General features: G+C 41.8%; 1 protein-coding gene across 1 annotated transcript in view; it reads left to right on the top strand.

Annotated features, from left to right (window-relative positions):
• The window catches only part of MORC2 (MORC family CW-type zinc finger 2), a 59,640-nt gene extending 38,819 nt beyond the window's left edge, over positions 1 to 20,821 (top strand). Inside the window, exons 20-26 of the mRNA XM_063454782.1 lie at positions 1,868 to 2,026; positions 3,093 to 3,189; positions 3,831 to 3,972; positions 6,552 to 6,725; positions 9,797 to 9,890; positions 18,468 to 18,656; positions 20,422 to 20,821. Of these exons, the coding sequence (XP_063310852.1) occupies positions 1,868 to 2,026; positions 3,093 to 3,189; positions 3,831 to 3,972; positions 6,552 to 6,725; positions 9,797 to 9,890; positions 18,468 to 18,656; positions 20,422 to 20,490 (924 nt within the window). The 3' untranslated portion in view covers positions 20,491 to 20,821. The remainder of the gene's footprint in view (positions 1 to 1,867; positions 2,027 to 3,092; positions 3,190 to 3,830; positions 3,973 to 6,551; positions 6,726 to 9,796; positions 9,891 to 18,467; positions 18,657 to 20,421) is intronic.
• The last annotated feature ends 1,465 nt before the right edge of the window (positions 20,822 to 22,286 follow it).

The raw sequence follows: 22,286 nt of genomic DNA on the forward strand, positions 1-22,286 counted from the left end.
CTGGTGCGCGAGGGAGCACTCTCCCCTGAGTGCTTCCTCTTCAGCTCCCTCGCGCACCGCACTGATACCGGAGCCGGAAGATGACGTCATCTTCCGGCGCCGGTATCAGTACGCGGCGTGCGAGGGAGCTGAAGAGGAAGCACTCAGGGGAGAGTGCTCCCTCGCGCGCCCGCAGGACCAGCCAGCCCGCCGGGTGACCGGCCCCCCCAGGAGCCCAGCAGCACCACTGGACCCCAGGGAATCCCCTCAGCACTCCAAAAGGTAAGGAGGCTGGGGGGATTAAAAAAAAAAAAGTGTGTGTGTGAGTGTAAGTGTAAGTGTGTGTGTGAGTGTAAGTGTGTGTGTGAGTGTAAGTGTGTGTGTGAGTGTAAGTGTGTGAGTGTAAGTGTGTGTGTTAGTGAGTCTGTTTGATGTCTGTTAGTGAGTGTGTGTTTGTCAGTGAGAGTGTATGTTTTGTAAGTGAGTGTGTATGTATGTCTGTTAGTGAGTGTGTCTTTATCAGTAAATGTGTGTATGCATTTGTTCGTGAGAGTGTGTGTGTGTGTGTGTCTTCAGCACTTACCTTTCTCCAGCGCCGGACTCCCATGGCGCTGGGGATCCCTCCTCCTCTCAGCTCCGAATGCGCATGCACGGCAAGAGCCGCGCACGCATTCAAACCGCCCATAGGAAAGCATTACTCAATGCTTTCCTATGGACGTTCAGTGTCTTAAAATGGCGGAAGCGCCTCTAGCGGCTGTCAGTGAGACAGCCACTAGAGGCTGGATTAACCCTCAGTGAAACATAACAGTTTCTCTGAAACTGCTATGCTTTCAGCTGCAGGGTTAAAACTAGAGGGACCTGACACCCAGACCACTTCATTGAGCTGATATGATCTGGGTGTCTGCAGTGGTCCTTTAAGTGTGTGTGCGCATCTGCATGCAGTGGCGTACATACCGCGGTCGCAACCCCTGCGACCAGGTGCCTGCCGCCATGTGTTGCTGCCCCGGCCCGCGCAGAGTAAGCGCGAGGGGGGGGGGCCCACGGATCAATTTTCGCACCGGGGCCCCATGGGTCATGTGTACACCACTGCATAATATATTTGTCTGTCTTGACAATTTCCCATTTAAGAAACACTTTAGTGCCCGGCTGGAGTGATTGGAAGGTGCACACTGAGTGTGCACCTTCCTGTCAGTCCGGCCGGGTACAGGAAACAGAAACTCCGCGCGGAACAGAAGTTTCTGTTTCCCGTACCCGGCCGGACTGACAGGAAGGTGCACGCTCAGTGTGCACCTTCCTATCACTCCGGCCGGGCACCGCGGACCGGAGAGCAGCTCGGCCACGCTACAGGGGAGGGGAGGTGAGGTGAGAAGCTGCAGCCGCCTGAGGCTCTTAAGAGAGCGCTCAGGCGGCTGCAGCATTTAAAGGGGCGGCCGGCCCCCTCAGAGTGTGCCGTCGGGCCCCCCTCCCGGCCGGGCCCTCGGACCATGTCCAAAGTGCCCGACCGGTCAGTCCGCCCCTGCCATCAGTCACACAAAATGGCAAGGAACCACCTCTTTCTTCTTATGTACCTTCTCTCTCATACATTAATCTCACCAACATGTAGCCAACTTTCTCCCTAGCACATGCTTTTAATAGTGGCCACATATATTTTGCCAGTATTCTCTGAATGCCATCACTAGTTTAAACATAATTTATTGTTTTGTCCAGTATACATCACATATGATTAATCAAATCTTTTTAATCATAAATGATTATCAGATAATATAAATTTTCAGTTGAAGTATTAATGAAGATAGATATTGTACTTTTGGGCATTTAAATGTACCTGAAACACATCTTCTGTGCCCATATGGGTGGAGGGACTTAAATGTATTTTTTTTTTAAACAGGTGAGCAGTGTTAAAAAAAGAAGCTCACAACAGATGGTCATTGAAGAAGATGATGATGATGATGAAGAAGAAGAAGAGCCAGTTGTAATTAAGAAACCTGAAAAAGCAAAACGTTCTAAACTGATGGACATAAAACAAGAGAAGAAAGATTCAAATGAGGTATATTTTTAAAGATACACTGCCTAGGGTTCCAGTTGTCAGGAGGATCACTTTCAGAAAAACATGAATAAACTTCGGTCTTTATGGTTGCTTAGGCAGGTATAATCCTTCAGCTATACGTTAAGGAAAACCGTAAAAGGAACTCTCCATTTTCAAAACAACTTAATCTCAAGTAGTTAAAGGAAATTGAGTACCTTGTTGACCTCTTAGCTAACTGTCTTTGAACAGTTTTATGTCGAAGTTGTGTCCCCTGTACGGACTAATACTCTCAATGGACAGCCAGAGATAGACTTAGGTTTTCTATAATCAAGAGTAATGCACATATAGATAGAGAAGGAGGATTCCCATTAGGATGCTTCAGAAAGGAAAGGCAAATCTCCAAGCCACATACAGGTATGTAAAAAGTATAGGCTCACCCATCTGTTTCCTCAAAAGAAAGTCTTTATAACAGGAACAGGTTACATCAGGATAGAGCCGTGGTTAAGGTAAAACTGTACCCAGGGACTTCAGCCTCCCATTACAACTTTATTAATATTGGGTTGTTTAGGGGTGAAGCTTCCCTTTTAGTTTTTATTTAGAAAATTCAGCTTAAATGGATCACAGCAGGGTGAAAATAATAGCGGTTAATTAGTTGCTCAACAATTATTTTCAAGTGGGCTATGATCTAAATATGAATATTCTTGTAGAATGTTCACACAAAAACTAAACCCCTCAACACAAAATCTGTGAAGTCACAAAAAAGTAGATAAATAAGTCACGTTTTAATCTAATTAGACAGGGCTTGACATTATAAGCTCTACACTACTAACCAGGTCTTAAATGTTACTTAACACTGCAAGCCTGCATGGATCATGGTGAATTTTAACTCACCAGCACTAAATGTCACGTCAATCGCTAGTGGTCAGTGGAGATTTTAAGCCCTGATTTATCAATATATAGCAATATAATGTGGGTTGTCATGGTAAGGCATACTATTTAGACTTCCATTACCATAAGGGAAGCTGTTATAAGTGACATCCTTAGAGAAGTGATTTACAGTGGTTAAAATGTAGATTTCTCTTTGCAGCCTTCCAGTGCACCAACCAATACCTTTGTGCCTGTTGAGGTGGAGAGCAGCCCTAAGGAAGATGTTGTTGTTATTATGACTAAAGATGCCCTAAAAGGTAAGTTAGATAAATCTAAAGAGTTCTAACACAACTCTTAAAAATTAAATTTAAACACCTCACCAGTGAACAAATATAAAAATCATTATTTCAGCTTAGATACAGTCATTTGCCCAAATCTACTATAATACAATCAGTAGCATAGATAATCTACTTTGAAGTGTCAGATTACTCTGAGAGGGCGTCGGCACACTCCAGGCACCATAACCTTTTATAGAAAAAGCTGACACATGATTCGTTCTTTGAATTATTCCACATGTGATTGCTTGGATTATTGCACATATGTGAAGAACTGACCATATATAATAGATCTAGGAAACTAGTTTAAGTATTTGGTTTCTTGATAGTACACACATATATGGTTCAATTACTATTTAAATAATAAGTGCCAACATTCATACAAACACATGAGGCAATGTAAGCATAATGCATTACATTTTACAGCATGCAGGGCAGATAACAAGGATGGTTGAAGGAAAGGAAGTAGTACATTGGTTTTCAATCACTAACAGTGTATGTTCTCTTTGAAATAATTAATCATAAAAGATGTATAACTTAAGTTTACTCTGTATCAGATTGTAATATTAGAGTAGAACAATATATAGGTGTATACTTTGTAACTCTTGTTCTTCATTCTGTAGATAAAGGTTTGCATGTGGAAGTGCGTGTTAACAAGGAGTGGTTCACAGGACGGGTGACTGCTGTAGAAGCAGGCAAACAGGGAGTTCGCTGGAAGGTGAAGTTTGACTATGTACCTACAGACACCACTCCACGTGATCGATGGTAATGTATCAAAAAATAAATAAGTAGTGAAGTGTATGTGTGCTCCAAGGGTCGTGTTAAATAGCTTAATTAAGCATAGTGTACATGTGAAATGAAAGTTAAAGTAATTTGTGTGTCTGCAAATATTGATGTTGCAAACTACTGTTTTGGTCCCAGATGATAGATAATACTCACCCTCACCTGAGGTGAGAGGGAGTTATTGTGGTTGGGTTGCTTCAACCTGCCATTTACTACTATATTGTAAGGGATTTAGTATGCCAATTTTCCAAGCATATTTTTGTGTAGAAGAACTTATTATTCTAGGTAGTAGACAGACACACATTCAGATAGTTAATTAAAACATAAATAAACATACAGGGTGTGTGGCTTACACTGATAACTTCTTATTTATTATGTCTTCCCCAACTACCTCTTTACCTAATATAATGGCAGTGTTTGTGGAAATTGCCCCTCCCTCTAACTTGAAAACAAATTCTGCAAAGTTAAATGTGCTCCTGGCCAGTCAGAGCTTCCCCTTTCAATGATCTGAGGTAAAGATTAAATACATTGGGATTTGGTAAAGACTCGGATATGTTTGCATATAATTGTGCTTTTATTTTCATCTCTCTCAAAAGGGATCTCTAGAAATGGTCCTATCCACATATTTCTTGGTAAGAGAGTACCCAGGTAGTTGAAATGAACCTCTTGCCTTGTCAGTTGTACCTTTTGAAGATGATTCCAATCATAATAACCCATCCTTTTTTTTTCTTTATTGTGATACTTGTTTATAAAATACATCTGACAAATAAGGAGGTCTCCACACAAATTCTCACAATTGATTCTAACTAGAATTCTGGGTGGTTTAGCTGTTCCTGATGTAAAAAAGTATTTCTTGGTTAGTTACGTATGGTGGAGTGCGTGAAAAGTGATTTACTGACAATGGTAAATGATTGAGAACACTCTGGTCAGTGTTCCTGTCTCAATTCTTTTGTGGCTACCACACACTCAAGGCAGAGATCTGGAGGACCCACAACCATATGTTTGGGCCACTTTGCAAATTTGGCATGCCATTGCCAATATATATGAACTTTCCTCCTTCCTGTCCCCCTTTCAGCTCTTAATTTATATTCTGGATATCCCTCCTGGTCTGAACCCCAAGGCACTATGGCCACTGATAGAAGTTGCTATACCAAGGTCTCACATTGTGATTACTATTATAGGTTTGGAACACCTTGGCTTGCTGTGTGCTGGCAGGGCATGCCCTATCTGCAGCAATATTAATATCTGCAGTTAAAGAGCTACATTTCAAGAATTCCACCTCAGCCCTTACATTGTTGGAAATTCACTAAATTTGAATTGACGTGCAATGGTCCCTCTTCTCTTGACCACGTGGTCTCCTACATGTTACTTCAAGCACAGCTAACTACACCTACACCCTCCTTTGTGGGTAAATAGAAAATATTCACTGGTGAGACTTACACTGAGGCCCAATATAAAAAGATTAGTGACTTTACATAATATTTAATCTCTGAGAGGACTCTAGAATCTGCCTACACATTGCTATCCTTGTGGTATGGCACCCCTCATTTCCTACACTCAATGTAGGCTACCCGAGACTGCCATTGCTGGCACCCTTCTTAATATCTGGTGGAACTGTCCAATCTTATGCCACATCTGGGATAAAATGAACAATATCATAACAGTTCTCTGACTCCCCTCCACCTCTGGAATCATCTCCCATGCACCTCCACCATTCTATTATTTCCATTTCCCACTATTAAGAACTTGCTAGTCGTCCATAATTTGAATGTTGCCAAACAATTTCATCCCCTTTTATGGAAGCAACAAATAAGTCCTCCACTGAGCTTGTGGTTTACCTAAATGGAGGATCTCCACTCAGCTGAGAAACTGTTATGTAGCATCTTGATTAGAAATCCGAAGTACACAACAGTATGGGACCACTGGCTTGTTAGTGTTTCCATTGATAGACTGTAGCTTCTACTAACTTTTTTTAACTGCCAAAAGGAAAAGGTTATAGACCCATTGGCTGGGACACATCTAAACAAACTCTTTGCCATCTTTCACCTCCCTTTCCCTTGATCACCATCCTGATTTTGTTTTCCTACTTTTTTTTTCTTTTCTACAAATATCCAGTTAAGGTTTCTGTTACCTGTTCACCTCTAGATGATCCCCCTCAGTTCTCTGTATATCAATGTATTTGAAGTGTTTTTTTAAATCTGTCTTCTACCCTTCTAACTCGCTAATTGTTCTGTGAGCCCCTACTGTGTGTTTTTTTTTCTTTCTTTGAATTACTATGAATAAAGATATATTTAACCCCCCCTCCCCCCCAAAAAAAATGATACACAGTATAATGCTGTGCTTAGAAAATAAGAATAAAACATATTTTGATAGCAGATAGACAGATTTGACAGCAGATTAAGCTATTTGTCTGAACTACAGTAGCATTGACAGATAGATACTCTGTTTGACTGTATTATGGCATATGGTTAAGCTCATGTTAATTTACCTTTACTTTGGACAAAGCTTAGTGCTGTGCAGAGGCCAATTAACGTGACTTGCAATGGTTTGTGTTTTGTCAGGGTGGAGAAGGGCTGCGAAGATGTAAGACTCATGAGACCGCCTTCACCGGAGTACCAGGCACCAGACACTCAACAATCTGAGCCATCCACCTCTGACACTGCCAGGATAGAGCCAGATACGACAGAACCCAGCACCAGTCCCACAACACAAGAGCTACTTGTACAAACCCTCAGGTTAGTCCAACAGATGGATTTAATTGGCTGCTATATGAAGTTTTTTTTCTTGAAATAAGTCTTAATCATAATTGCTTACATTTTGAATTTCTTAATAAAACATGTTATGGGATTTGCCTTGCGAATATGTATTTAGAACGTGCTTTACCAAGAAGAATACTTTATTCTTCTTGTTGTTTTCAGATATGTCTTCAAACAATACAGTTAAAGTGTCACCATAAATACCATATCCACTACGGTGCACTGCTCTCCATTGTAAGCAATAAGACATTTTAGTTGCTTCTCAGCTCCACCACAGCCTTCAGAGAGCTGGGAGCTCGAGCTTAGGGGCTTTGCTTAGCACTCCTGATCTAAACTGAGCTTAGCTTTGACAGATGGCTTTTTGGCTCTAATGTAACTGTTATGGAGACTGGGAGCGATGCCCGGTGGACCCCCTGTAAGAAGTTTAACCATTCTACCGTTTCACCATTAAGAATGGGTAGGGGTGCCAGGGCACTTCTGGCATCATAGCCACTATAGCGTGCTGCAGTGGTTATGGCACGTGGTGTATTCCTTTGAGGAATGGCTTGACAAATTACATAGATTCTTCTGGATGTAGCCTTGCTGTCCTCTTTGCTAAGCAGGGCTGCTCTCATTTACATTCATTGAGGGTTTTGGGCTGTTAAGTTTTCAAACCATTCGTATACTGTTTGATAAATTACACAGACAAAACTTGTCCAAAATATCAGAAGGCATATGGGACCAGAAAAAGAGGTCCCTCAAAAGAATATAAAAAAATTGTTATTGCTATATACTCAACAAATGAAAAAGAGAGATTTAAAAAGCCAATTGGCTCAATGCTAGATCGGGGTAAAGAAAAAGGGAACCACGTGCAAATTATATAAAGGTACTCCTAAAGTAAGCAAACTGATTAACAACTAAAAAAGTTATTTCACAAAACGAGCAATTCACCAGGGCTTTACTTATGGTTACCATTTAGGCCAAAATAGTTAAAAAATGTCTGAAAGGTCAAATAAATCAATTCAACTAAATTTGGGAGACAGCTCTTCTGGTAATATCCAGATAGAAATAACTACAACGACGAATACACAGCTCGAATAATATGTACAGCTATGATACAAAGTTGCTGAGTGTTAATATACAGAGTACCAATCATATGCATTAATAAACAAGGTAAGGAAGTCCAAGGATAATTGTGTCTTAGTTGATCCCAATTCTATTAACAAGATATATTTGTACTGATGAAACCATGGACTTGAACCAGTAAATATAGAAGGATTGGCATGCATGCATGCATGCAACAAACCCAGGACCCACACAACCCCCCCCCATCTGCAAAAACAAAGTGAACTTTTACATAATGTGCTAAAAAAAATTGAGAATGCAAACTAGTTACGGGTGGATAATAGCAAAAAGAGGGAAGAGGATCAGAACTGAAGGAGCTCAAGTATCAGAAGGCCAAATAGGAGATGTAGAGAACAGCTACAAGTACCTGAAGTCCCATCTTAGTGACAATAACAAGATCCAAGCCATCAACACATATGCCCAACAGTCATCAGGTACCCAGCTGGAATAATAACCTGGCCAAGAGAAGAGTTTGTCACCATGGATGTCAAAACCTTAAAACTACGCTCTATGAATGGACAATTCCACCCAAAATCCAGCACTCAAAAGGCTATACAACAGCCAGAAGGAAGGAGGTCAGGGCCCAAAGAGTATCAAGGCCACAGTACTGGATGAAACAGAGTATTCACACGTACATCACGAAGATGGCACCCAAAGATGAACTGCTAAGGTAATGCCAACAACAGATAGAGGATGCAGAAAAAAAGGAGGTTCGGTGGCAAGACAAACATCTCCTCTGCACCAGATCAATAGAAATAGGGGTCTACCACACGAGGCAAGACCCAAGGTGCAGACTGTGCAAACAAGTCTTTGAGACAAACCAGCACATAGTAGCGCTGCAAGATGTTAGCAGGGACAGCTTACACTGAGAAGCACAAACAAGTTGCTGGGATTGTGTCCTGAAATATCTAATAACTCCAGAAGGGAGATACCACAAAGGGTAGTTGAGAATGACGGTGTTTAGTTCAAGTGAGACTTTCGGGTTCAGACAGGCAAGCAAATACTGGCTAACCAACCTGATATTGTGGTGGTATGCAAGAAACTGAATATTGTGGATGTGGCAATTGTCAGTGACCATAACATCAGGAAGAAAGAACATGAAAAGGTAGACCAATATCATGGACTGAAAGAGGATGTGGAAAGTGAAGGGTGTCATTGCTTCAGTTGTGATCAGAGAACACAGGGTTGTTTCCCCCAAGTTGGGGGAGTGGCGTCAACAAATTCCAGGTGTTCCAGTTCTAGGAACAGCTAAGATACTGCACAGAACCCTCATTCTATGAGGCCTCTGGTAGAGGAACCGAGTGAGGAATACACAAAAATAATATATACCACCCAGGAGGGGGAAATAAAATCTAGATAGATTTAGATAGATAGATATAGCCAAGTAGAAATGTACTTCTGAATATGCTATGCTATGCAAAGTCCAAATGGTGGCACCACATTTTCTGCCTGGTGCTCAAGCACTGGCTTACAATATACATGTCTGAAATCATCTTCCTGCATGATCTTAGACACAGTTGTTATAGATCAGAAATACACAAAATGTTTGTGTCAAATGATTACTCCAGTTCCACAGATCTTGTTCAGGTGGTGAATTCTTGTTAAAATAAGTATTGATAATGAAGAAGATGCAAGTTTGTTGTTGATATTGACTATATGTTAACTCTTTTATATCAGAAGTAGAAGCTGCAGCAAAACTGAAATGGTGTTGGATCATAGTTAAGTTTACTTGATTCTAAGAGGCACCAGGAATTCTCTAACATTATCAAAAAGTAATGTTCCTTTAACCCCTTAAGGACCAAACTTCTGGAATAAAAGGGAATCATGACATGTCACACATGTCATGTGTCCTTAATGAGTTAATCTGTTCTTTGCTTAAAACATTTTTTTTCTGTGTTGTGCATTTATAACATTTCCTTTTGTCTGAATATTTTTATTTTTAACAGAAATTGCTTGAGGTATTTCTTGCCTCCAAATTTTCCCATTTCCAAGACAGAACTGAGCACTATGAATGCAGAGGATCTCATAGCATTTCCATTGGTAAGTGTGAGGACCAGTTTGTTCAGTAAGTGGAACTAGGAATTCAGAGTAGCTGTATAGATGTGCATAATCGGTCATTGTAATTAATGTATGAAAGATAGTATGACCTTATTCATACAATGTCAGATTCCTGGTATTGGACCACACACACTCAATGCGTATGTTTGTTTTCTGAAGTAGATATGTCTATCAAGGCTTAAAGCAGTTCTGTTGTGTTGTTTTTTTTTTGTTGTTGTTTTTTTTCCCGTTCTGTTTTTCTTACCTTCTGTCCCTTTCCCCTTATGACCCATGGATATGTTTTGTAGTGGGTACTGGTATTCTTAAAGAACATACCTGGTCTCTGTCAATTGCTCCTCATCTTCATAGTGCTCACAGGCCTCGAGCACTATGCAGGAGAAGAGAGAGTCGACAGATGTAATGTCACTTCCCACCACTGGAACTGCCTCTTTCCCTCACAGAGCGCACTGCATGGGGGAGACTTAGCAAGAAGAGCAGTACTGCGGCCAAGTTTCACTGAGAAGTATGAAGGTCTCGTACAGTGAGAGGTTGCAGGGGCACCTTATTGCTGGAATGTGTTTTTCTAAATATGGCTTTATGGCAGGATAGGTCTCTGATCTCCCCAGCCACAGCATGGCTGTTTATTCAGACCCCTGACTGCCTTGGACCTTCAGTTCATTACCGATCTGCCTGTGTGGTTAGTCCGCCCTTGCTTCCAGTCTAAATGGTTGACCTCATGTCCTATGTATAGTCCTGTTTATGATTGGATTTTCAGACGATGGTTTGTCTTGGCCCCAAATATTAGTATAACGCTGTTGTATCCACTCTGAGACACTATTTTTGTAAACTAAAGAGATTTAAATTTGTTGGCCTCTCATTACTAGGCTGTTAATTCCTCTTGTTAATTTGTAGCCTGCCTATGCACATTTTCTAGTGCCATGATATCCTTCTTTAGTACAGGTGCCCAAAATTGCACAGCATATTTAAGGTGTGGTCTTACCATTGATTTATAAAGAGGCAAAATTATGGGGGCGGGGCCTGGCTGCTGACTGAATAGGACGCAGGGTGAGGGAGCTCCTCAACCCTAAAGCCCTTTGACGCCTAAAAAACGACAATCTTCCGCACAATTTCACCCAGCAAGGACATACCTCGAATCAGAAGCACGCAGGCAACAAACTGGTGTGAAAAACCGATGGTGAATCACTCCCGTGGTGAAGAGGGCGCCTTGCGGCCTACCAATAGATACCGGGCGGGAGACGCGGCCGGTCTCCTGTCCATTCATCCCAGTCCCTGCTGGGCCACACGCTGAGGTCCTCCCGGGGAGTCGTGGGCTGCCCACGAGAACAAAAAGAATGCAGTGCAGTGGCGCCCAAGATGGCGGATGCGCCTATGACTCAAACATCGGTGCAGCATCAGGCCGACCTCACTGACTCACTCGGTCACTTTGAAGCGCGACTGGATGCAGCCTTCGAAACATTCTGGGCCAACTTAATGGAGCGGATGAAAAGCGTGCTCCCTGCAGCGTCACCACAGGTGAGAAAGCAGACACTCAGTGAGAAGAGGCACAAGAGATCCCCCAAAGGCAACCCGACTGCATTACAAGCACACCACGCTATCTTACACCCACCCAGGCCTAGAGCCACCCGTGGAACACCCCCAAAGCACAGACCACACATGCAGAAGGAAACGACAAGCCGAAATCAACGTAGTAAAGCTCCCTGCAACTTCCTGGCTGGGAAGGACTTGGATTCAAGGAGGACCCAATTTCGTGGCAACATGGTGCAGGCTCTGGAACAGGCCTGGGGCATGGGGAATACCTCGCTCCCGACAAACAGCATGGCTCACCTCAGTGGACAATACACGTATGTAAGACAGATGCCTAGCCAGGGTATCGGCTAACTTTATAACTCTGGGAGCTGGCTGCAGGCCATGATAAGTCACCGGACAGGGACTCTGATCTAGGACCATTGACCTAGTAGCATAAAAGCGTACTTGTTTTATTTTAGGCTCGTTGCTCACCTATGCTACCTATCTCCTAAATGCAATAACTAGTTGTCAACTAGCAAGCTAATGTATCGACAGTATATACTATATGTACCTAGCGAGACTTTAATAACAAAAAATGTGCCGATTTTGCATGCCACAAAATGTTTTAACTGTGTACTTCTCTTCGCTTGCATCTGTTGTTGTGGCAGCACAAGCGTGTTTACTATGCACTGCAAAAATATTACATTTTTACATTTTAAAAAAGAGGCAAAATTATATTTTCATCCCAAGAATTAGTGCCCCTCTTTAAGCATGGCAATACTTTATTGCAACTGCTGATTGACATACCATTGTTGCCTAGTTTGTAGTTTATAATAATTCCCAACTCTTCCTTAAGTGTTTCTATTCTTAATTCATTAATAATTAGTTTGTAGGTTGCTTGTGCATTATTTACCCCAAAGTGCATAACTTTGCATTTATCTATATGAAAATCCAACTGCCATTCGAGTGTCCAGTCTCCTCGTCAATCTAAATCCCTCTTCTGCTATATATAATACTGCTCACATTGTATTACCTTATCACGCTTTGTGTCATCTGCAAACACTGATACACGACTTTAATAGTCTTTATCAAGATAATTTATAAATAGATTGAATAGAAGAGGTCCCAGAACAGACCTCTGATGAACACCACTTACCACTTTTGTCTAGCTTGAAAATGTACCATCAATGACGACTCTCTGTACTCTAACTTTAAGCCAATGTTCTACCCAAGAACAAGAATTTTCATCCTAGATCTATTTTTCTTAGTTTGAACACTAACCTATTATGTGAAACCACATCAAACACCTTGACAAAATCCATTTTGATCACATCCACTGCAACACTCTGATCTATACTTTGACTTACTTCTTTGTAGAATGCAATTAAGTTAGTTTGACATGATCTACGTTTCATAAAATTATACTAATGACATTGTTCTTCCCAATTATTTTTTAATACTATCCCTAAATACCCCCTTTTTTTTTTTACCAGCCACATAAGTTCACAGGTCTGTAATTTCCAGGCAAAGATTTTGAATCCTTTTTGAATATAGGAATCACATCTTCCTTTCTCCAATCCTCCAGTACAATTCATTAAAGAAAGGTATCCTGAAAGTATCTCTTATTTTCCACACTAAGCTCTTTAAGTACTTGTGGGGGGATATCGTCTGGCCCTGTGTCTTTGTTTACATTCATTTTCTTTAATTGCAACAGCAGTTTGTCTTAAAGCATCCAGTGCGTATTTTCTTAGTTTTTTGCAGCAATGTTTTTGCATAACTCTTGCCATATGTTCTTCCTTGATCTATACTGAAGGAAAATAATTATTTAAAATGTCTTCCTTTTCCTGATCTTCATTTACCAACTATCCAATATCTAATTTCAATGTACCTAATTTAATTTATGCACTTAATTTTTGGTGTTTTAATTTGCTCTCTTTGGCTATCACTTTTTCGTGTTCTAGTTTAGCCGATCTATTCTCTATTGTACAGTTATTATTGGGTTCCTTCTTTGGGGTTTTGATTTGCTCTCTTTGGCTATCAGTTTTTCGTGTTCTAGTTTAGACGATCTATTCTCTATTGTACAGTTATTATTGGGTTCCTTCTATCTCATCAGTTCTGCCCAGATAGATAGTAAAAACAAAGAGAAATTTACCTGCACTCTTGCCCAAATCCCTATGTACATTTAAACAAAATGGAGAGTCTCTTTAGTTTCATTCCAATGTCCATTTGAATATAAGCTCACCTGCCATGTCAAGGCAAGCCTCAAGAGGTGAGTCCTACTCTAGCTATTAAATTTGCTGATATCAGCCAAGAATCTCCAATAAGACAGAGAGGGGTATTTTATAAACCCTTTCACATATAACCCTTTATAGGGCTTCTACACATACAATAAACTTTGCTGGTATCAGACAAAGGTAAATGTATGTAAACCCCTACAAACTTATTACCCCTTAATAGGACTATAACACATACAAATCACCTTGCTGGTATCAGCTAAAAGGTAAATTTCTCTATTTTCTTAACAGAGCAAACATGGGGTGGCTACGTAATATTGCTACCAGCCACCCCATGTTTGCTCTATTAAGAGTTTATAAGTATGTAGGAGCAGCACCCCTTCCAGTCTCAACAGAGAAATTTGCCTTTTAGCTGATACCAGCAAGGTGATTCGTATGTGTTACAGCCCTATTTAGGGTTAATAAGTATGTAGGGGGTTTCTAAAACACCCCTTCATATCTCATTAGAGATGTTTACACTTTGTCTGATACCAGCAGAGTTTATTGTATGTGTAGAAGCCCTATATATAAAGGGTTAAATATATATAAAGGGTTAAATGTGAAAGGGTTTATAAACACTGCAGGGTGGGGATCCAGGTAGCACAATGTCTTGGGCCGGCCCTGCCAATATGACATTAAAGATCCAATATTACAGACTAAATAAATATGCAAAAATACATGTACAGTTACATGATTGACTAATAAGTATACTAGGTCCAACAAACCAGCAATATAAAGAATACTAAATGGAAAAAACATATATACAGTAGATTACATAACAGTCATCTGAGATTTTAAAATTAGATCCAAGAGAAAAGACAGCCCTGTGCATTAAATAAATCATATATCACAAATTACATAATATATTCAATTTTGATTTTCTAAATACACTCCCCTCACCTATGTTCCAGCACTGTCATCTTCAGAGCTTTGTGGGTGGTACTCTTCATGTAACACCCACTGCAGGTCTGTCCTTCACTTCTCCTGTAGTCGTCTTTAGTTTGCCCTGTTTTTAGGAATGCTTCTCCAAGCAGAGCAAATGTCTGTGACACAGGCATCAGATACTTCATCATTGGTGCTAGCAGCTCCAGCTAGGGAATTTATATAGCAATCGCATCGCATGCATTTTGGTTGCTTTTGTTGCTACGCTAAGGAGAGCAGAAAGACTGTCTGCTCAATTTTATTAGTCAAATCTTTGGCATAGTCTATGTCAAAGGTTTAAATGGGAAGTGCGGGAAAGACATTTTTTTTAAAGGAACTAATATCAAGAATACAAACATGGGCTGGTTTGGCTGTTTAAGGTCATCCCCCCATGCTGATCGCGCTGAAAAGGTGATTTTACTCACCATTTCTCCCACCCTGTACCGGTCTTTCTGTGGCTAACCCTGCCTGGCTCCACCTCCATGGCTGATATCATCAATCTTGATGATTTCAGCCAGTCCAATGCGTTCCCATAGGAAAGCATTGAGGGGCTATTGCACAGGTATGGCAAAACGCTGCACTGCTACTCTGCTCCAAACTACAGAAACTCAACTACAAACTCCTGACATGCTGGTATAGGACCCCTGCATAGCTATATTGCATAAACGTTGTGCCGAATGTGCTGGCGATACAATGCCACAGATTGCACAGACCTCCACATATGGTGGTCATGCCCACCAATCGCTGCTTTCTGGCAACAGATGCATTGCAAACTCACTGACATCCTAGACTCAGATGTACCTATGCAACCCCTCCCTATGCTGCTTAATCATACCAAGATGCTGATTGCGGCTTATAAGAAATTCCTTATGCGACACTTCCTAAATGCCTCCACAAGCTTAATCCCAGCCAGATGGAAATCAAAAGACATACCTACCATCACACAATGGATGGAAAAAGTCATGGAGATCTAAGAGATGGAGTCCCTCACAGCGGTACGGTGAGGCACAGTAGAGCACTGCACCCGATTATGGGCCTCCTGGGTAGAATACATGGCCTGCCGGGCGGGGGAGCAAGCAGCGCGGGGAGCCGACGAACCCCCAGCCCTACCTGCGCATGCAGCCCACCTGGAGCCTGGCGGAGCGGCGGTGTAGGGATGCACATGGCTCTCCACATCATTGGCATGGATCCAACCTCTCTCCCCCCCCACCCCAAACCTTCCACCCACTTCTATTCTCTCCACTTTTGTTTTCTAATCTAAACGTGTGATTCCACTGAACGCAGAACATGTTGTCGAAATGCATATCCATTTTACTACCTTATCTCTTTTGTACTGCAATTCTAAAAATAAAAATGTTGTACAAAACAAACAAAAAAATACGCTGCATTGCAGCAATCAGCATCTCCTCATATGGATGTATTAAATCCATGCAGGAGACGCTGAACGCCAGTGCTGCAGAGGACCAGAAAGTATCTCTAGTGGCTGAGTGACTGCCACTAGAGGTGTTACAAGGCACCAATATACAGGGAGTGCAGAATTATTAGGCAAGTTGTATTTTTGAGGATTAATTTCATTATTGAACAACAACCATGTTCTCAATGAACCAAAAAAACTCATTAATATCAAAGCTGAATATTTTTGGAAGTAGTTTTTAGTTTGTTTTTAGTTTTAGCTATTTTAGGGGGATATCTGGGTGTGCAGGTTACTATTACTGTGCATAATTATTAGGCAACTTAACAAAAAACAAATATATACCCATTTCAATTATTTATTTTTACCAGTGAAACCAATATAACATCTCAACATTCACAAATATACATTTCTGACATTCAAAAACAAAACAAAAACAAATCAGTGACCAATATAGCCACCTTTCTTTGCAAGGACACTCAAAAGCCTGCCATCCATGGATTCTGTCAGTGTTTTGATCTGTTCACCATCAACATTGCGTGCAGAAGCAACCACAGCCTCCCAGACACTGTTCAGAGAGGTGTACTGTTTTCCCTCCTTGTAAATCTCACATTTGATGATGGACCACAGGTTCTCAATGGGGTTCAGATCAGGTGAACAAGGAGGCCATGTCATTAGATTTTCTTCTTTTATACCCTTTCTTGCCAGCCACGCTGTGGAGTACTTGGACGCGTGTGATGGAGCATTGTCCTGCATGAAAATCATGTTTTTCTTGAAGGATGCAGACTTCTTCCTGTACCACTGCTTGAAGAAGGTGTCTTCCAGAAACTGGCAGTAGGACTGGGAGTTGAGCTTGACTCCATCCTCAACCCGAAAAGGCCCCACAAGCTCATCTTTGATGATACCAGCCCAAACCAGTACTCCACCTCCACCTTGCTGGCGTCTGAGTCGGACTGGAGCTCTCTGCCCTTTACCAATCCAGCCACGGGCCCATCCATCTGGCCCATCAAGACTCACTCTCATTTCATCAGTCCATAAAACCTTAGAAAAATCAGTCTTGAGATATTTCTTGGCCCAGTCTTGACGTTTCAGCTTATGTGTCTTGTTCAGTGGTGGTCGTCTTTCAGCCTTTCTTACCTTGGCCATGTCTCTGAGTATTGCACACCTTGTGCTTTTGGGCACTCCAGTGATGTTGCAGCTCTGAAATATGGCCAAACTGGTGGCAAGCGGCATCTTGGCAGCTGCACGCTTGACTTTCTCAGTTCATGGGCAGTTATTTTGCGCCTTTGTTTTTCCACATGCTTCTTGCGAACCTGTTGACTATTTTGAATGAAACGCTTGATTGTTCGATGATCACGCTTCAGAAGCTTTGCAATTTTAAGAGTGCTGCATCCCTCTGCAAGATATCTCACTATTTTTGACTTTTCTGAGCCTGTCAAGTCCTTCTTTTGACCCATTTTGCCAAAGGAAAGGAAGTTGCCTAATAATTATGCACACCTGATATAGGGTGTTGATGTCATTAGAACACTCCCCTTCTCATTACAGAGATGCACATCACCTAATATGCTTAATTGGTAGTAGGCTTTCGAGTACTCTCTAATACAGAGGCAGACCGGAGCACCATTAACCCCGCGATCGCCGCAATTGCGGCGATCTGGGGTTAATTTTACCGCGTGACGGACAAGTTCCGTCACTCGTCATTAAGGGTTTCCCCTGAGTGACGGACCTTGTCCGTCACTCGTCCTTAAGGGGTTAAGGGGTTAAGGGGTTAATGTTGTGGGGCAAAGTCATCCTCAGGTTCAAGTTCTGAGGAAGGATATGTGTTAAATGGTCAGGTTAGCTATGACTTACTGGCAATTAAGTGATGGTGAAAGTTAAAAGTTTATGTAAATATGTTACCGTTATCAAGTTATGGTGGTATGCCCCTTTTAAGCGTTAAATAAACACCACGGCGTACCCAATTGAAATATAAAAAAAACTGTGTTTATTGTGTGGTCTAAGTTATTTATGCGAAATATTGCCTACCATACATATCAGCCTTTTTTTGTACAGTTTACCATTCTTGTTTTTTTTTTTATCTGGAATCTGTCAATTTTTTGTTCTCTCGGAAATAGTAGTAGTATTCACACTACAAAATTTTGAAGGTAATTATACTCTGAGTTTATGGATACTCCTACCTTTATGGTGGTATTTAACTATGTACCACAGTGTGGCATCAGAAAAAATATAATGTTGGGATGTGTTTTTAAAGTGAATATCTGTTTACTGTCAATTTGTATAAATTGGGCCACTCTCTTTTAAATGCAGTTTTGCATTTTTATTATTTAGGCAAAATGCCTCAATTGTCTTCCCAAAGAAAAGATTAGTTCATAATCCTCACAAAGTTCAATACTGCTTTGTAATTGTTAGCAATCAGCTTCTGGTGATTAATGCTCGTTTACTCTGCAGAAAGAATACTTCAAGCAATATGAGGTGGGGCTGCAGAACCTTTGTAATTCTTACCAGAACCGTGCAGATAGCCGTGCTAAAGCTTCAGAAGAGAATCTTCGAACCACAGAAAAAAAGCTTAGAGAAGCAGAAGAGAAACTGCAAAAACTGAGGACCAACATTGTTTCCCTATTACAGAAAGTACAGGAGGTATGGGGAAATGCAATTGAATTTGACTTGGAACTTTGAACCAATGCCAGTTGAGCGCAGTAACATTATTTTTTTTATGTTTACATAGGTATGTTTTATTTGTTATGGATAGTATTTTATGTTTTTAGCTGAAGGAATAAAGATTAACAAAGAGTAATTTATGAAGGATGATTGTGTGATAGTTTTTTTCTGTTTAGAAGAGATTACTCCATCGTGTTTTTGGTGGGGTTTTTTTTTTTTTTTTTTTTTTTTCATTTTATCTACTAATGGATGGTTTTGTAACACAACAGTCCTCTCTGTTGATTTGGAAATGTTAAGATTGTATCCACTTGTGTTTCAGAGACATATAGAAAAATAATATGGCATAATAATGCTCCTGAAACGTGCATCTTCCCTAGGCTAATTAGAAACAACTATTTGTTGCCATGTTTGCAAATTGGTTAAATGAACAGACATACAAATGATTGCACAGTGTTATCAATCTACATATCAAAATCATAAATTGAAAGGGTCTCGCCAAGCACCATAACCACTACAGAGAGAGTAATGGAAGGTTCTAACTGGAGCTTCCAGCATTCCCTTTCACCTGCAGAGATGCCGGGGGGTGGCATCTAAAATAGTTTGACTACTTACAAGTGAAGGGCACTCCAGGCATCAAAACTATTACAGTGCACTGTAGTGGTTATGGCACTTGGTGTGTATCTTTCATTAAAACAGGGAATATAAGATGTCGTCTAAAGATTTGTTTTTAACACTTTTTAAGTAAAAAAAAATTAAAACTCTATTTCCACTTATTTTGCCACGGTGACGCTCTGCTCGACTTGGGTATAGAGACAGTCTCTCGTGTGTTTATCCCTCATTTATTGGATTTAATTGCATGATGTAAAACTATGAAACTGTCATGGAATGCTAACTTTAACTGAAATTTCCCCCCCTTAGGCAATTAATGTATCATTTATTAATATTCAGTTGAATTTTTTTTTTTTTTTATAGATATTAACCCTACTTGCTTTTTTGTCCAGCATCGGCATGTCCATAGCTCTGTGGGTGTTACATTATCTTAACAACCATCTCTGATCACACATGGTCTTTTTTTTTTTTTGCCCTGCTTGGAGACTCTTTTTCAGGCATCAAATCCTTCCTCATGACACCAACACGATATCTTCATTGCCAGCAATTCAAAATGCTCTTTGACACAAAATGATGGTCCCTCAGGCATCAGGCTTTGACTCTTGCTCAGGATATTGCTGTTGAAGATGTACACTTTCGCATTAAGAATATCAATTCCATCCATATTTAGATGGAATTCACTGGTAGAGAAAGTCAGGTTACATGCTCAGCCACTAACAATTAGCCAACTTGAAACATTACCATCCAATTCCATTTATTAAGGTTATGATTCAGCTTGTTTTGGAAGCAGCTAGAGAATATAGCTTGAATTTTATTTAATTTTTGCTAGCGTTTAGTATTCCTTTTTTTTTTTCTCAATATCTATTTAAACATTGATAAATTTGTGTTTATGTCCTTATATTTGTATCTTAGCAGTGAGAAGGACTTTTAAACCGCAACAGCATGTGGTTTTATTGAAGCATTCCATTTACCATGCTGATCTCAACGTAAAGTTCTTTGAATCCATGGTCTAGAGCAACCGGTCTAGTGTTGTACCTTGTATTGAATGTCTGCAGCTCTAGTTAGTCTGTACAACATTCCACAGTGACACTAGTCAATGTAAATTGTAACCTCTTCCTCCTCCCCCTTATTCTAGGATATAGATATAAATACAGATGATGAGCTGGATGCTTATATTGAAGACCTGATTACAAGAGGAGACTAAATAGATCAAATACAGATGTTGGCCAAGAAAACCTTGGAAGAACAGAATTGAGAGAAGACCATGAGGGGCCAGCCCCAAATCACTTATGGGGCAGAAGTGGATTATGATGTCAATGTTTTGATGTAATGTTTTCTGTGGTTTTTATATACCAGGCATGTGCTGTTCCAAGGAAAGTTTTAAACATTGTAGTTCTGAACTCATTTCTTTGTTTATAAATATTTATTTTTTAAAGTAAAGCAATGCTCTGAGTGGTTTGTTTTGTGAACATGTAGTTCCTGACAATGCAGGCTGCATATAAGTAAATTTCTGATCCAAAAATCAAAACTTTTAATACCGTATATACTCGAGTATAAGCCGAGTTTTTCAGCCCATTTTTTGGGCTGAAAAACCCCAACTCGGCTTATACTCGAGTCAGAGTCTGTATTATGGCAATTTGCATTGCCATAATACAGACTGGGGGAGAGGGGGGCTGGCAGAGCTGTACTTACCTCTCCTGCAGCTCCTGTCAGCTCTCTCCTCCTCCGCGCCGTCCGTTCAGCACCTCGGTCAGCTCCCAGTGTAAGTCTCGCGAGAGCCGCGGCTCTCGCGAGACTTACACTGTGAGCTGACAGAAGGAGATGCACGGACGGCGCAGAGGAGGAGAGAGCTGACAGGAGCTGCAGAACAGGTAAGTACAGCTCTGCCAGCCCCCCTCTCCCCCCACTGAACTGCCACTGGACCACCAGGGAAGGAGAGCCCCCCTCCCTGCCATATATCAAGCAGGGAGGGGGGACGAAAAAAAAATAAAAAAAAATAATAAAAATAATAATAATAAAAAAAAGGGGTATAAGGACCACTATGGGAGGGGGGGGGGGTATAAGGACCACTATGGGAGGGAGGGGGTGGGTTAAGGACCACTATGGGAGGGAGGGGGGTATAAGGACCGCTATGGGAGGGAGGGGGGGTATAAGGACCACTATGGGAGGGAGGGGGGGGGGGGTAAGGACCACTATGGGAGGGAGGGGGGGGATAAGGACCACTATGGGAGGGAGGGGGGGGATAAGGACCACTATGGGAGGGAGGGGGGGTATAAGGACCACTATGGGGTGGAGGGGGGTATAAGGACCACTATGGGAGGGAGGGGGGGTATAAGGACCACTATGGGAGGGAGGGGGGGATAAGGACCACTATGGGAGGGAGGGGGGGATAAGGACCACTATGGGAGGGAGGGGGGGTATAAGGACCACTATGGGAGGGAGGGGGGGATAAGGACCACTATGGGAGGGAGGGGGGGATAAGGACCACTATGGGAGGGAGGGGGGGGTATAAGGACCACTATTGGAGGGAGGGGGGTATAAGGACCACTATGGGAGGGAGGGGGGGTATAAGGACCACTATGGGAGGGGGTGGGATAAGGACCACTATGGGAGGGGGTGGGATAAGGACCACTATGGGAGGGAGGGGGGTATAAGGACCATTATGGGAGGGAGGGGGGGGTATATGGACCACTATGGGAGGGATGGGGGGGGATAAGGAACACTATGGGAGGGAGAAGGGGGATAAGGACCACTATGGGAGGGAGGGGGTGGGATAAGGACCACTATGGGAGGGGAGGGGGAAGTAAGGACCACTAGGGGAGGGGAGGGTAAGGACCACTGGGGGAGGGGTGAGTCAGGACCACTGGGGGGGGGAGTGAAGGAACACGGGGGTGGGGAGGTAAGGACCACTGAGGGAGGAGGAGGGGAAGTCAGGACATATGGGGGGGGGAGGGGGCGGCAAAATTTTTTTTGCCTACGGCGGCAAATATCCTTGCACCG

This window comes from Pelobates fuscus, chromosome 5, assembly GCF_036172605.1.
Source record: "Pelobates fuscus isolate aPelFus1 chromosome 5, aPelFus1.pri, whole genome shotgun sequence".
NCBI lineage: Eukaryota > Metazoa > Chordata > Amphibia > Anura > Pelobatidae > Pelobates > Pelobates fuscus.